At 50.8% G+C, this 14530-nt stretch overlaps 1 protein-coding gene across 3 annotated transcripts in view; it reads right to left on the bottom strand.

Annotated features, from left to right (window-relative positions):
- The window catches only part of LOC120299364 (hexokinase-2-like), a 31972-nt gene extending 17442 nt beyond the window's left edge, over window positions 1-14530 (bottom strand). The window contains exons 1-4 of one of the 3 annotated variants that reach the window (XM_039324137.1): window positions 14380-14530; window positions 2458-2620; window positions 1360-1508; window positions 287-406 (exon numbers count right to left, since the gene is read on the bottom strand). In XM_039324137.1, the coding sequence (XP_039180071.1) occupies window positions 287-406; window positions 1360-1508; window positions 2458-2620; window positions 14380-14424 (477 nt within the window). In that variant the 5' untranslated portion in view covers window positions 14425-14530. Of the gene's footprint in view, window positions 1-286; window positions 407-1359; window positions 1509-2457; window positions 2621-10063; window positions 10281-14379 lie in introns of those variants that run through there. The other 2 variants (XM_039324138.1, XM_039324136.1) reach the window with 2 other exon arrangements.

Raw genomic sequence — 14530 nt, 5'->3', positions numbered from 1 at the left:
CCCTCCCCAACTTTGCCTCTGATGTAAGAGGTGCTCCAGCACAATGGATTCTGCCCACCTGTCAGATGCTCTGAATGTCAGCTTAAAGGGGGAAGCACAACTTTAATGTCAGGACCGCTAAGGATGGATTAAGCCTGTCTCATTCACAGGCCGGGCAGGAGAGGACCCGAACCTCAGGAGGACCCGGCAGGGAAAGGTGCTGGCAGAGAATCTATCTCTGTGCCAGAGTTGGAGGCATGTGGGGGAAGGTCTGACACAGTGTCCCAGGAGCACAGATCTCGCTTACCTCGTCCAGTTTGGTCTGGCGGCAGGGAAAGGAGAAGGTAAAGCCTAATGGCAGCTTCCTGTTCTTTATCTGCAGCTGCTCCATGAAGTTAGCCAAACAGTCAGCAATGTAATCAAAGAGCTGAAGAGGCAGAAACACATCTTTAGGAAATCCAGTCACCAAATAGTTTTGGTTTGTCTAGATGTGCCAAAGCCTTTACTCAAATCTATGTACAGCTAAGGTATCACAACTACATCAAAATCAAAATGCAAGCAACATTTATGTACTGTCTCCAACATCAGAGACCTGAACTGTATCCCCCAAAAATCTACAGCTAGAAGAGAATATTTGTAGCTCAAGGCTGGAATAAGGGATCCTTGGTGCTCTCTAAGCTTGGTTGTTTTCTTGCAGACCTTTCATTACCAAACTAGGTAACATCGTCAGTGGTAGAAGGGAGTAGGGTTTGCTCTAACCTCCTCCCATCTAGCAGCGACAAGGTTACCCAATTTGGTAATGAAACGGTTTTGAGGCCAATCTTGGATTCACCCCAATCCGGTTACCTCATTTGCCACCAAAGGAAACACTCCAGCCTTCTTCTCCATTAGACATCCATAGTTCACCTTTGCAGTCAGGCTTTCCTGGGTCTTGATTTAGAAATCCTTCCACTGAATATGACTGGGGTTTCGATTTAGATCTGTACTGCTCAGTAAGTGTCACTGTGCTGTTTATATTTTCTATGGCGTGGCCTCCAATATTCTGCAAATATCTACACCCTACAACATTAGGTAAAATAAATAAATAAAAGTGGAACTACATGTTTCAGAGTAGGACTCTACTCTGCACATCCATGTCTTCCCCTTTGAGATGGGGAACTTTACAGACACTCCAAGGCAACAAGAATCCCTCTTTGCCACTCACAATGGCCAAAAAAACAAGCTACAGACCCACTTTGGGAGCACTTGGGAGCCCACATAAAGAGCATATTCATTACATTTTCCATAGAATCCAGAGGTTCTCTGCCCCCATGGTACATCAGTTAGAGTAGGACGTAGAGAGAGGTAGCTGAAATCAGAGAGACAAACTAAGGGACTCACCTGTGTCCCACAGCCTCTCATCAGTTCTTCCGAAATATCATAGATCTGATTTTCCATCTCAACCTTCTTGCTGCCGTTTTCTGCAACTTTGACTCTGAGCACCCGGAAATTTGTGCCACCAAAATCCAATGCCAAGAAGTCACCTTCCTCTGTTGGAAGTTGAGGTGAGTGGGGTGGGGTAGGGAGAAAGAGAGAGAGAGAGAGATGGAGGCCATTTCATTCATGTATGCATGCAGGGTTCAAAAAACAAAACTATGAGCTCTTCAAAAATGATCAAAGGCCTGGAGACTAAAACATATGAAAAACAACTGTGGGACTTGGGTTTGGCTGGTGTAAAGAAAAGAAGAAACAGTAGAGACATGATAGCAGTATTCCAGTATTTGAGGGGCTGTTACGAGGCAGAGGGGGGCAGGTTGTTCATCAAAGCACCAGATGGAAGGTCGAGAAACAATGGTTGAAAACTGATCAAGGAGAGAAACAACCTGGAATTAAGGAGAAACTTCCTGACAGTGAGGACCAGTGGGACAGCTTACCCCCAGAAATCATGGGCACTCCATCACTGGAGGTTTTTAAGAAGAGACTAGACAGTCACCTGTCTGAGATGGTATAGGTTCTCCTGCTTGAGCAGGGGGCAGGACTAGAAGATCTCCAAGGCCCCTTCCAGTGCTATGCTATGCTATGCTATGCTATGCTATGCTATGCTATGCTATGCTATGCTATGCTATGCTATGCTATGCTACTCTACTCATATCGTAATGGGAAAAACAAAAACACATGGCCAATAAACCATGCAGAGTCAGGTCTCCCAAGGGGCTTTCAAATGGGTGAAAACTACTCCAGAAATATATTACATCGTAAGTTACAGAATTTAGAAAACACGATCTCCATCTTTAGAGGCCCATTTCTATAGGAAAGATGCCAAAGCTTAAGAAATATTATTTAAAGATTTGAAGTAGTCAAATCCCTGCTTGGCAGTTAACATGCTCTAAAAACATTTGATATAGGGAAGAATTGAACTTCTACAATCAAGAGAGCTCTGAGCCTGAAGCGGACTGCTTTTTATTGGGGGGGTGAAGGTGGGGGAAGACAACACTTTACCTGTTCCATCAGGAATGGACCTCACAAAGGTTGGCAGCATTTTCACAGAAGCCGTAGGGTTGGTGTCCGCCCCCAGGCCCTTCTCCATTTCCTTCCGGAACCGTTCTGAGATGTCACGGAGGGAGTCATCTGAAAGCCGTAGGTGATACAGGTACTTGTCAACCTGGCAACAGGAGAAAAATGGGTAAAGCAAAGAAAAATGGTGAACAACCCGAACAGCCAGGGCCGCCTTCTCCATCTGTGATCAACTGGCAGCAGATCAGCTTTTCCCGGCTGATCCTGCTGGTTGGAGAGAAGGCCCAGAGTCCAGCATGTCCAGGAAGGCTCCTTTCAAAGACTAGCCAGCAGCCACCCAACAGAGCTTTTCCAAAGGCAGAGCAGGGCAGGACGGGGCAGGCAAGAGTCCTGGAGGCCAGCATTTTGTGTGTTGCAGCCCAGATTGCCTCATTAAAGTCCTCAATTACAAAGCAGGAGGACTGCCAGAGAACATCATTTGAGAACTGCTCGCTTAATTACTCAGCTTTTACTAAATTAAAATGCAATTGAGGAGAAGAGCAGATATCTGAAGGGAGCTGGCCAGCCAGGCACTTTTGACTTAGTGATGCCCCCATCTCCTCACTGCAGACCCTTCTGTGGTCAGAGATGGCTGCTAATTCCAGAATTACGTTTATTAATCACCTGGCAAACTGGTTCCTAAAGTTTATGCCACTCCATGCTACATAAGCAGGATTTCAAAGATGACACAGTGGCTGGAGCTGAACAGAACAAAGGCCCCACTTATGCTTCTCAGAATCTTACAGCAACAGGCTGCAAGAGGAACCAGAGCTAACAGTTTGTTACAATGCATTTTATGTCCCAGTTACAAAAACAATGCTTGGAAAGGTTGCATTTGAAAGAATCCGGAAGCAGAATAGAACACACACCAGTTGCACACAGCGGCCATTCCTGTCCACCAAGAGAGATTTTTGACTAATGTGACATCTTTCCCGCCCGGCTACCAGTAACCAGGATGTACAGGTGTGCCACCCTGGCTCTGGCGGCTCCTGTAAACAGAGGCAGGCTGAGAAACTGCAGGGGAGGAGCAAGGAGGTCTGGCCCCCTCATCCTGGAAGGGGGGAGCAACGACAGCCCCGCTGGGTTAGAATCAAAAGACTGATTGCAGAAAGCGACAGGGAAGATCTGCTTTCATAATCAGCTAAAAATAGGAAGCTGGCAATCTTTTAAAGCCAGATATTCCTAAAGGGAGAAATGAGGGCTAGTTCTTTGATTTTTCCAGCAACTGATTTAATTCAGTGAATTAAATTCTCATCAGATTTTTTTTTTACCTGTTACCTTTCACTTGATTTTGACCGTTTATTTCAAAGGGGAAGTGTGGTGTTTTCATTTAGTTGCAAGTTGGCCAAGGGCTGGGCATTTCATTGCATTTATCCTCCCCCTTCAGGGATCTGTAGCCACCTGCTCTTCCCACACCTTCCTTAACTCCTAAGGACTCCCTTCCCTTGAGGCTCTGTTTATTTAGCCTCCTGCCTTTGTCCTGGGCATGGATTTCTCCTCTACAGAAATTGGATGAAGTGACCTCCCCAATTTCTGGATTTTAAAGAATTCCAGACTGCTTTTCTGACAATTCTACTATAATTTAAACTTAATAATTTTAACTTAACCATGTTGTTCAATGGCACTTTTGTGTATCTTCAGTTGTCCAAGTAACGCAGTTGTCTCGATAGATTTGTGTTATGCTTCAAGTCTCAAATTTAGTTTGCCCTTCCTTTTTCTAGCTTCCTTGCTTCCTCCTGCCATGAAGCACCTTCGCATCTGTCTCTGCAGTGGAACAGGAAGTCCTGAGAGCTTTTAAATTCTTTCCTTTCAACCAACAGAGACTGAATCTCATTTGCTTTCACAACTACCGTATGTGGACAATCCACATTTCTTTGAAAGGGAGTGAGGCTGCCAGACAGCTTAATCTTTTTCCACCTGTGAAACCACTGCCTAGTTTAAGCAGCAGCCCGCCCAGCCCCCAGCTCACGTTGACATCGGCTGGCCCTGATGGCCCAGGAAACCAGGTTCTCATGACAGGCACAGAACACATGAGGAGGATCAATATCCTGTCCTTGCCCTGGAACTACAGAGCTATTTAAAACATTTCTAGGCCAACCTTTGGGGGGGGGCACTTTCCATTACCACACACAGTAGTAATGCTGCATGAGACAGTCTTGACTCCCAGCAAGTGCCTGACAAAGGCTCCCCCCCTTTCTCTTGGCAGCATCTTCAGAAGTGCTCAGCCCTGGCGTCCATCTTCCTCCTGGGCCTGGGATCACCCAGCCAGCTTTGTGTCTAAGGCAGGACTAGAACTCAGGGTCTCAAAGCTCTGGTATTATTTCCAAGAGCCCATTTATCACAAAAGTTAACCTGAGGATCAGCTCCTTCCTTGTCTGCATCCAGGGACCCTAGACCACAATGAGAGGCATCAGCCCTCTAGCTTCCATCAGCCCCAGGAGCTTTGCCTGGGGCCATCTGCATGTCCTCCCCTCTTCTCCCACACCTGCCCACTGCCGCCTGGGGGCAGAGCCAACCCTTCCACACAGAGGCTCCAGACCAAGCCCTCCGGTTTCCAGGCAGCCCCAACCAAGGCCAACCACAGCAGAACCAGCAACACGCCCTGCTAAGCCACAGAGTGACTGGGTGGCCTTTGACACAGAGGGATGTGTGAACGAGGCTCACAAGGACTTGTTCAAGAAACCAAAGTTGAAAAAACCTGGCTTACTCTCATGCGCATGTCAGACCAGTATTTGGCAGCTCCTGCGCACTCTATTTTCCAACCTTATGCAAAAATACATTAGTTCTCATAGCTCTGACCCCATTCCCATGAGGCTGCCTGCCCACAGTTCTCAATCAGGGACAGTTTGGGCAAGTAATGCTTTACGGAATCTACTTGGTGGGTGAATCTGTTCCTGAGGCAGCCACCAACCTTTCCTGGATTGCTCTCCTTCAGCCTCCTTCAGGAGATTCGTTCCCAGAACTGCTCTGATCTTGTCAGAGCCATGTTTAGCACCAAAACCAGAGGTCAGCCACCCTCCACCCCACAACAGGGCAACCATTTATTAAGTCAGGGCCTACCGTTAACCACAATGTGCTAAGGCAGGACAAGAAACAGCTGAAAGCTGAATGCCTTCACGCCACGCACGTCACATCTCCCCGAAGGGAGCTCCTTTGCCGTTCTTCTGCTTGTGACATCAAGATTAACTTTACTTCTTGACAGATTTCTTGCTCAGCACCCAGTGAGTCAGCTTCCTGCTTAGCTAGTTCTTCTTTGGTTCATCTCCACCCTCAGTCTACACTACCACACAGCCTGTGCACTGAGCTGCTGGATGGGACACTTAGAAAGCAATTACTAATTTAAGGCACTTCTGTCCAAGCTGTCCAGAGACTCCAGGGGATGGGTAAGAAGGGCAAATGATGGAGAACGTCGAAAGAAAGCTCTCTCCTAGCCAGAGACTTTCAGAAGGATCACAATCCCCCACCTTCCTTGCCAGCACAACAATTCTCCTCCGGGGTTCTTGCCCCCATCAGCGCAATCACACCAAGAGACCCAGTTGGTATACAATAACAAATGCCAATAGCAGTTAGTTGGTTTCTCTACTAAGAGAACAACAAACAGATGCAATTTGGATGCAGAAGATGAGGAGGTGCACCAGCCAAAGTTGGGCTAATGGGTGGTGACCAGAGACATCAGCGCTGATTCCTGGACTGTTGCCAAAGCAGCAGGTGGCCTTGATGACAGCCCTTCAAGTTAGTCCATGCAGGAAGCCAAAACCACAGAACTTCTGCATCCAAATTGCATCTATTTGTTGTGTTCAGCTGACATGTTTTTAGAGAGCAAAACTATGTTAGTCTCATTTTGGTGTTAATTCCTTATTCCTAGAACTGCAGCATACAAATTGTATCTTGTAATAATGCCTCAGTTATAGCAAGTCTAATTTATAATCAACCAGAGTTAAGAACTGTAACAATGCAATACACACTGAAAAGTAAAACAGCTGCATTGTTACAGTTCTTAATAGCTGCAGTCCAGGCGCAACATTTTGGATGCTAATCCAAGGGCACTGGGGAAAGTCAACCGATGGGGGAAGAGAGGCACAATGAAACTCTTTCCCTTCCCTCCACCCCATGGATTCCAGTAAATGGGTGTTTCCTTCCAGCCACTCTAAACTCTTCCGAGGCCCAGCAGACCGGCTTCAGAGCTGCAGATGTTGGCCAACTTCCGAATTGGTGGAAGATCCTTCAGAATCTGAGGTTTGATTTTCAAACTGAGCTCAAATACAAGTTGCACAACCTAACAGAGCAAAGGATACGAAAATTCTGAAGCAATACTTCAAGGAAAACTAGAATTTTCTTTTCTCAAATATGATATTTTCTGAGGCCTGATTTAGAAGAAGAACTAGTAGATAAATATTTTCTCCCACTTTGCTACAGATAACACAATCTGGCAGTTACAAATTACATGTTTGAAGTGACTTGATCCTGGGTGAAGTTTTATGGCCCTGGGGGTCATGCCTTTTTCAAAGGGCAGAATGCCCCCCCTGCCCTTCTACGGAGGACCCCTCCGGCCCAGCAGCGGTTACAGGTTCTGCCTCCCTGTCGTACAAAGACTCAGGCAACTCAGTCAAGCAGGGCCCTGCCTGTGCAAAAGGAGACGAGCCCTCCTTCATCTGGGGCCAGACCAGAAGGGGCAAAGGGGCTTCAGGACACAGTTTCAGCCAGAGGCTTCTCCCTCTGGCCAAGAGCAGTGAGACACAGCTTCTTTAGGAGGCTACTGATAGAGGGTCTGTGTGCATCCCCAAATCGCCCTTCTCTTCGGGGCTGGCTCCCTGTTCAACCACTTGGTGCCTGGGGCCCTTCAACTTCTGGTTCCAGCAAAGGATTGGTTGGGGCAGCGGATAAAGGTGGCCTGTTCTTTCTTTGCAGTGTGCTCTGTGTGTGTGTGTGTGTATACACGCGCACCTATGTGTGAGGGGGAGGAGACAAGAAATAGCAAAAGGGAGTGCCAGCCCTGGCCCCACCCACCCCTTGATTCATCCCTGCTCTTTGGGCAGATTAACCCCAGAATACCCCCAAAATAATTTTGTCCTTCTGAAAAACAAAATTACCCAAGCAAAGTTGCTAATCTTAGCACTAGATTTTAAGCCATGACCTTTCCCTCCCTAGAGAAGCATGACAAAACATTTGCTGATCCTCCCAGCCCTACTAGCGAAAACCAGTTAATAAGATCCCTGTTCTGGGCTGGGTCTTTCTCACAGCAGGTCTGCCAAGAGGGGCATTCCCAGTGCCAGCTCATCAGCAAGGGAGGAGAGCCAGCCTGCCAGCTCAGATCCTCCTTCCTCATTCACCCCCACCACCAGGAAGCTTCCTCAGTTCTGAAAAAGTTTGCCAGGGAATCTTTCTGCACTATCGGGTTAAACCCTTCCCCACCATCCCAGGTTGGAAAAGCTAGTCCATGACATCTAAAGCTCTCCATCAATCCCTACGCTGCCCCCACAGCCTCACCTCCAAAAGCTGCTCTCCATCACCCACATACAATCACAATAAGCAAGCCTGCTTGATTCCTGTCTTTGCTGCCCTCCCTCCTTAACTGGGGCAAAGTATCCACCAATCACAGAGCTGCAGTAGGAAGAGGGTGGGTCCAGCATCTCTGGGCCATCCTCTGCCCCCCCCCCACTGTCCCGCTGCCATGCCAGTCTAACTGAGTGGGGGAAGGGACTAAAGGGGCCCACTTTTGTTTAGGATTTCTTTACCTCCCTGCCTTTTTCCACACAGCCTCCAACCTGGCTGCTGAGCCCCCAGATAATCTTTGAATCCCATTACCACCAAAAAAGGAGGGTCTTGCAAGAGGCTTTTTGGAGGAAGAATAGGCGAGAGTTTTAAAAGACTTTAATTTCCCATCTCTGGACCGCTGACTTCTTTCCAAGGAAATGGGGACCAAAGCCAGGAGATGCTACCACCCCAAGGGGGCCGCCTGGGATGGGTCCCAATCAAATCTCAATGAAGGAGGGGAGATGAGAAGAAGCCGAGGTCCTGGGAAACTGCGGCTGTCAAAGGAGTATAGGAGTCAGGACCTCATCCAGGGCACTGGAAGCAGCCATGCGTCTCTGCTCAGAAAATTGCCACCTGAGGTCCGGAAGAGAAACACCCCCGTTTCCTCTCCACTAAATGGCTCCTATCTGAGAACAGCTTGTTTTGTTGTGCCTCTCCCCTGAGAATCCCTGATCTAACAAGGAATTGTGTCTGAGCAGGGCCAGGGGGCTGGGTGGGTGGGCTGCACAGTTACAAGATCCCTCTGCAATCAAGAGGAGCCACTAACTTGATGGAGATGATCCCACATGGTTTGTGCCACAAAACCCCTCTCATAAAAATAGGCTGGGATCGCAGGGGCCCCGTTGTTACTAGTTGTTTTTTAAACTCGAGGACAAAAAACGAAGGTCTGGTATGAAATGAATGCCTAAAGAAGCTGCCTTGATTGTTGGCTCCGGACTGAGACAGTGCCAACCCTCCCGAAGCGGCACAGGGGGCTTTGCAGGATGGCAATAAGAGGATGAAAGCAAAATCTGCCCCTGCCCTAGAGAGAGGCGAGACAAGGCCCTTTGGGGTGGGGGGAGGGCACAGGAAAGCCAAATGGATTGCTAGCTTTGATCTCTCCGGCTCCCAAACCCAAAGTTCTAGCTTGGCCCAGCAGCTTCGCATTTCTGCGAAGGGATCAGCGGGACAGCCCACCCTCCTCCTCCTGGCTCGACCCCCGGCGCCCCCGAGCCTCCCCGCTCGCCATCCTCACCTCTTCAGGCTCCGCCCCCTCCCGAGCCTCGCGGGCCTCTGCAGGGCAGGCTGAAAGCCAGCAAAACTCCCCGAAGACCTCCGCGCCAGGCGCTCGCGGGCACCACGTTGCAGGGGAGCAAAGCGAATGCGGGCAGCAGGCGCGCGCCCGGCGATCCTCTCGCCCGGCCGGCTAGGAAGCCTTGGGGGGGGGTCCCGGGGCCCTTCCCGGGGGCGGGTGCCGCTCGGCGCCTCCCGGGCAAGATGCCGGCAGCCCCGGGTCCTCTGGCCCGCCTCCCTTCAGGCCCGGCCGGGTCGTCCCTGCCGGGGCGCGAGGGCCGGCGTTCCCGGGGCCCGGGCGCGGGCAGGACGCGCTGGCTCCGGAGAGCCCGCAACCGCAACGGGCTCTCCGCGGGCTTCCTGGGACAGTTTGTTCCCGCCGCTTCTTTAGGCGAACGAGAAGCGAGCGAGCGACCCGACGGCCGAACGAGCCGCTCCGAGCGCCGTCTCCACGCTCGGCCGCGACGCTCGCACGGAGCCCGAAAGAGAAGCCCCGGCAGCCGCAGCGCTTCGCTCCCCTCGGAGGCAGCCCGCCGGGCTTTTGTTCGCCGCCCGGCCCCGCGGAAAGCGCCCCTGGCGCCGCCGGAGCCCCCCCTCTCGCGCCAACCTTTCCCCGCCATCCAAGGCAAGTCGGCCGCCGAGCTTCCCGCCTCCCCAGCCCGGGCGCGAGGCGGGAGGCGTCGGCGGCGCTCGCGGGGAGCAGGGGAGGCGCGCCCGGCCTGCGCCCACGTGCTACGCGCCTCACCCGCTGCGCCTGGTCGTGGTGGAGCTCGGTGAACAGGTAGGCCAGCAAGTGCGAGGCGATCATGGCGCTGCTGCTGCTCTGCCGGAGCCCGGAGCTGCGCGACAACCGGCGGGAGCGGAGTTCGGACGGCGCCGGCCGGACAAAGTGACTCGCGAGCCTCGCCGGCTAATCGCTCATCCCGGCCGGCTTCCGCGTGACGCGCCCTGCCCGCCGCCGCCCATTGGCCGCGGGCCGAGGGTGTGTGCCGGCGGGGGAGGAGGGAGCGGCTGTTCCGGGTGCCGGGCGAGGAGGCTGCCCCCCCCAGTGCGCCTCGCGGCGTGTCTCTGAGCACGTGCGGAGGGATCCGGCCGCCCGCGGGCGACGGCGCTAGCGAGGACCCGGGGCGGGACGGGGCGGTGGCCGCCCTACGGCCGGCGCTAGGAGAGCGGGGTCGGGAAGCAGCCACGGCCCGGGATGCGTGCGGAGCCTCTCCCGACCGGCCTGCCGGACCGCCCCCTCCACCCGCGGGCCCGCTGCGGAGGCCGCCTCTGGGCGCGTGCAGAGCGCCTTGCCCTGGATGGCGGGCGGGCGGGCGGCTGGCCGGGCCGGGCAGGGCCGCGATAGGCTGCCTGGGCGCGCCAGGGCTCCGCGGGGCCTCCCTGTCTCCTCGCGGCCCGGCCCCGCCCGGAGCGCCTCGCGCCCCACTGCCGGGCTCCTGCGGCGGCCGGCGGCCTTCGTCGGGTCCGGGGAAGCGGGCGCGAGGCCTTGCCGCCTCGAGGGTCCCCGTCCCTGGCGTCTCTTCCTCAGAAAGGGGCCCTCGAGCCGCCTGCCGAGTTTATGGGGGGAAGGGGGTGCTCCCGCCGCCCTTCTCGCTTCGACCCCGCGTAGCTGGGTGACCGCAGCCGGGTACAGCCCCTCGCCCCCGAGCCGGTCGGGGCTCCACGCGTGAGGGACTCGCCTTCCTTGCCGGGGGGGGGGCATCCGCCTTTGCCGAGCGCCCGTCCAGTTTCTCTCCCCCCCCCCTTGTCCTCCCCAAAAAGCCCCGGAGGGAAGCGCGAGGTTCCCCCGGCGACGGTTTCGCGAAAAAGGGTTTGTATCCTGGCCGGTTTGCTAAAAGCGAAACTTTAGTTACTAAGAAATCCCCCGGAGAAACGAAGTCCGCCGCCGCCCTGGGTGAGAAAGCGCTGCATTCAGCCAGATCAGTTTAAGGAACTTGTTCCAAATAGTATATAGCAGGGTAGGCAACCTTGGCTCTTTTATGACTCGGGACTTCAACTCTATGCTGGCTCAGGAATTCTGAGAGTTGGAGTCCACGAGTCATAAAAGAGCCAAAGTTGCCTACCCTGCTATATATTTGAAGGTGATAACTGTGATTAACGTTGTAAACGTCCATTTGCAAGACTTTACTGTATCCAATGCTAACTAAACCAATTGCTATAACGTCTGTATTAATTGACTTTTAAAACTTAGCAAAAAGTTGCCTTCAGTTATGTAAATAATAACTGCAGTGCCCGGATTCACACATCATTTAATATTACAGCTTAGCAGGGAGATGTGGGACTTTGGAGAGAAAAGCTTGGTGTCCCGTCTATAAATTAACTCCTGAATATAGCTAACAGCTTGAACAAGGGTTTAAAATCTTGATAGATTGCTAGTCAATAGCACCCAAAGGAAGCCAAGCCGAATTTAAAAGACCAAAGAAAAGTTTTTTCCTCTCTTCTCTCATTCTCCTTCCCCTGCCCTGAGCAGTCCTGGGCAAGAACCGTTTAGCTAAAAGAAACATCCTGAGGACTGGGAACTGCAGACGCACGCCTTGGGTAAACAATCAAACCCATCGATCCCACTGGATAGGAACAAATATAATGCTAACAAAACAGACATAAACCACATATAGAAACCCATTTGCATGAACAAAGAAACATCTAAGGACAATATTGATCACTCCCGGTCTAAACAAACACAAACTAAGGGAAATTAAGGGAACAAATACCTTTACAAAATCTAAATTATAATTTCAATAATTCTCATAACCAAGTGACAGTCCAAAATAGTAGCACATGCCGAATTGCTCAGGATCCTCCCTCGTTGAATATAGCGTGGATTTAGCTGGGTGTCCTGCAGCCAAAGGGAGATGGAGAAGGGGAGGGGGCGAAGGGGACAGCAACTGCAGTTCTCATATTAACTCAGGTTAGCTGAGCCAGCCTGCCAGCCAGCCGCTACAACCATTGCTCCTTCCTGCCTCTAGTTGACCTCCTCCTCCTCCTCAGGATGGGATATTTTAGGCACAGAAGACTTGGCACCAGGGGGGGAGGGGGGGAAGAGCTGAGCAAAGGAAGAGGAAGCATTTGGTAAGCCGCTGCTGAGGAGAATTGCAAACTTCCTTTCCAGAGGGGAGAAGAAGAAGAAAGAAGGTGACACAGACAAATGTGCTAAAGAAAAGAAAGTCCTAGAAATGGAGACAGAATTGTACCTTTTAAAGCAAACCAGATGCCATTTAACTCATTTCCCAAGGGGGGTGGAATAACAATTCCCATACTTTATACTCATAAGGCTGAGAATCATGGGAGGTTACAGATGTGGAAGGTGGCCACCTGGTTGACAACAAGATGCACACAGAGTGAAGGATAATTTTATGCCATTGAAAACCAGGAGCAAGAACTGGTGACATGAATTTAATTTAGTGGAATTATATATGATTGTGTTACGGGGAAGGGAATTTTTTTTTCATAATTTTGAATTACAAGCCTTTCAGATAATTAACATCTCCCATTATTAATACCTATCTTTCTAACCTGTATAACTGATGGGAATTGTAGTCCATCATATTTAGAAAGCTGAGTAAGGCAAAGGAATAATTTGAACCTCCATCAAGATGTTGCTCAAATCCACTTGCAATAATTAGAACCTCCATCAAGATGTTGCTCAAATCCACTTGCCCCCACCGAATTGTACAAGGAAGACCCAGCTCCAGTGAAACCTTCCCCTTTAAAACATGTATGGATTTAACCTATCCAGCTTCCAGTTAACTCTCAAAACACATTTTCTACATACCACCACACAAGCTGTCCTCAGGCTGCATTTGGGTTTTTTTTTGGGGGGGGAAGGGTGTGGGTGAGGCCCTACAGTACTTAATAATGCATCTGTCGTAATCAGTGCTGGAGTGTTTTCACACACAGCATCCCTGATTACAACATTTATTCCATTACCGTTGCATATCGCAAAACTGGAATTCTGTTACGTAACTTCTGTGTAAGGGAAGTGTTTCAAGCAAAAACAGAAGTGCTGGATTGCGCAATGCAGGGGGAGAAACCTGAGGCTGACCGGGCACCCTCCAGCCAAACCCAGGGCCACAACCTTAGCCAGCAGCTGAAGCCCCTCTGAGGAGAGGCTGAGGCTGACACCCACCCAGGAGCTCCCCTTTCTTTCCTTCTGCCCGATCCACGCCTGCCGGGCCAAAATCTCAGCAGCAGCTGCTCTAGCCCCCCACTTCCCTCTCTCCGGCCAGGCTCCCGCAAAGCCTTTCAGCCAGCCCCGCCACATGTATATAGAATAGAAATAGAAATAATAGAATAGGATTAGAATAGAATGGAATGGAATAATTCTTTATTGGCCAAGTGTGGTTGGACACACAAGGAATTTGTCTCTGGTCATAAGCTCTCAGTGTATATACAAGTAATAGTGATAATCATATGAAAATACATTCATCATAAATCATAAAATACACTTCATCATAAATCATAAGATGCAACATTTAGTGATAGTCAAAGAATACTAGCTAAGCAAACTACGTAAATCATACTAGGATACTAGGGATTCCATCCCTACAAAGATCAGAATCATGCAGGTCATGGTGTTCTCCGTGCTGCACCATGAAAGCCAAAGTTGGACCTTGAACCAGGAAAAAAATCATAGGGACACTATTTGCAGAAGAGCACTAAGAATACTGCGAATGATGACCAAGAAAACCAACCGAGGATTCATCGTACCAATCAGCCCAGAGTTTTCCCTTGTGGCCCAAATGGCTACATTATCCTACTTTGAGCAAAGACCCAGCTCTCCAGAGAAGAGCTTGGAAAGGGGGAGGAAAAGAGAAGAAGAGGATGACCAGCAGCCAGGTGGAGGCACTGTGGTGATGGAGGCTCTCTTGGAAGAGCTGAAAGCAGTTTAGGGATCATCATCACAAAGAAAATCTTTCCATGTGGTTGCTAAGCATCAACACCAACTTGAGGGCAGATAATCACTGTAAGCAAGTTTAATATTGAAGCTGAAGTCTAGCTGATTGTGGAAAAAAATAGGAAAGATCTCCTCTTCTTAAAACCCCAAAGGTAAAAACCTACCTGATTAAAGATTTCCTGCTTCTTGGTCTCCTCCCTGGCATCCATCCTGCCCAATTTCTTGGTAGCAACTGCAGGTGATCTGGAGCTACCCTGGTGTGCTCCAGCTCAAGAGGGCATGAGCGGAGGGCGGCTCTGGGAGCACTTATGAAGC

This window comes from Crotalus tigris, unplaced genomic scaffold (genome assembly GCF_016545835.1).
Source record: "Crotalus tigris isolate CLP2741 ecotype Arizona unplaced genomic scaffold, ASM1654583v1 scf7180000024293.1627790, whole genome shotgun sequence".
NCBI classification, from domain to species: Eukaryota; Metazoa; Chordata; class Lepidosauria; order Squamata; family Viperidae; genus Crotalus; species Crotalus tigris.
This window is presented reverse-complemented; position numbering and strand designations above follow the sequence as displayed.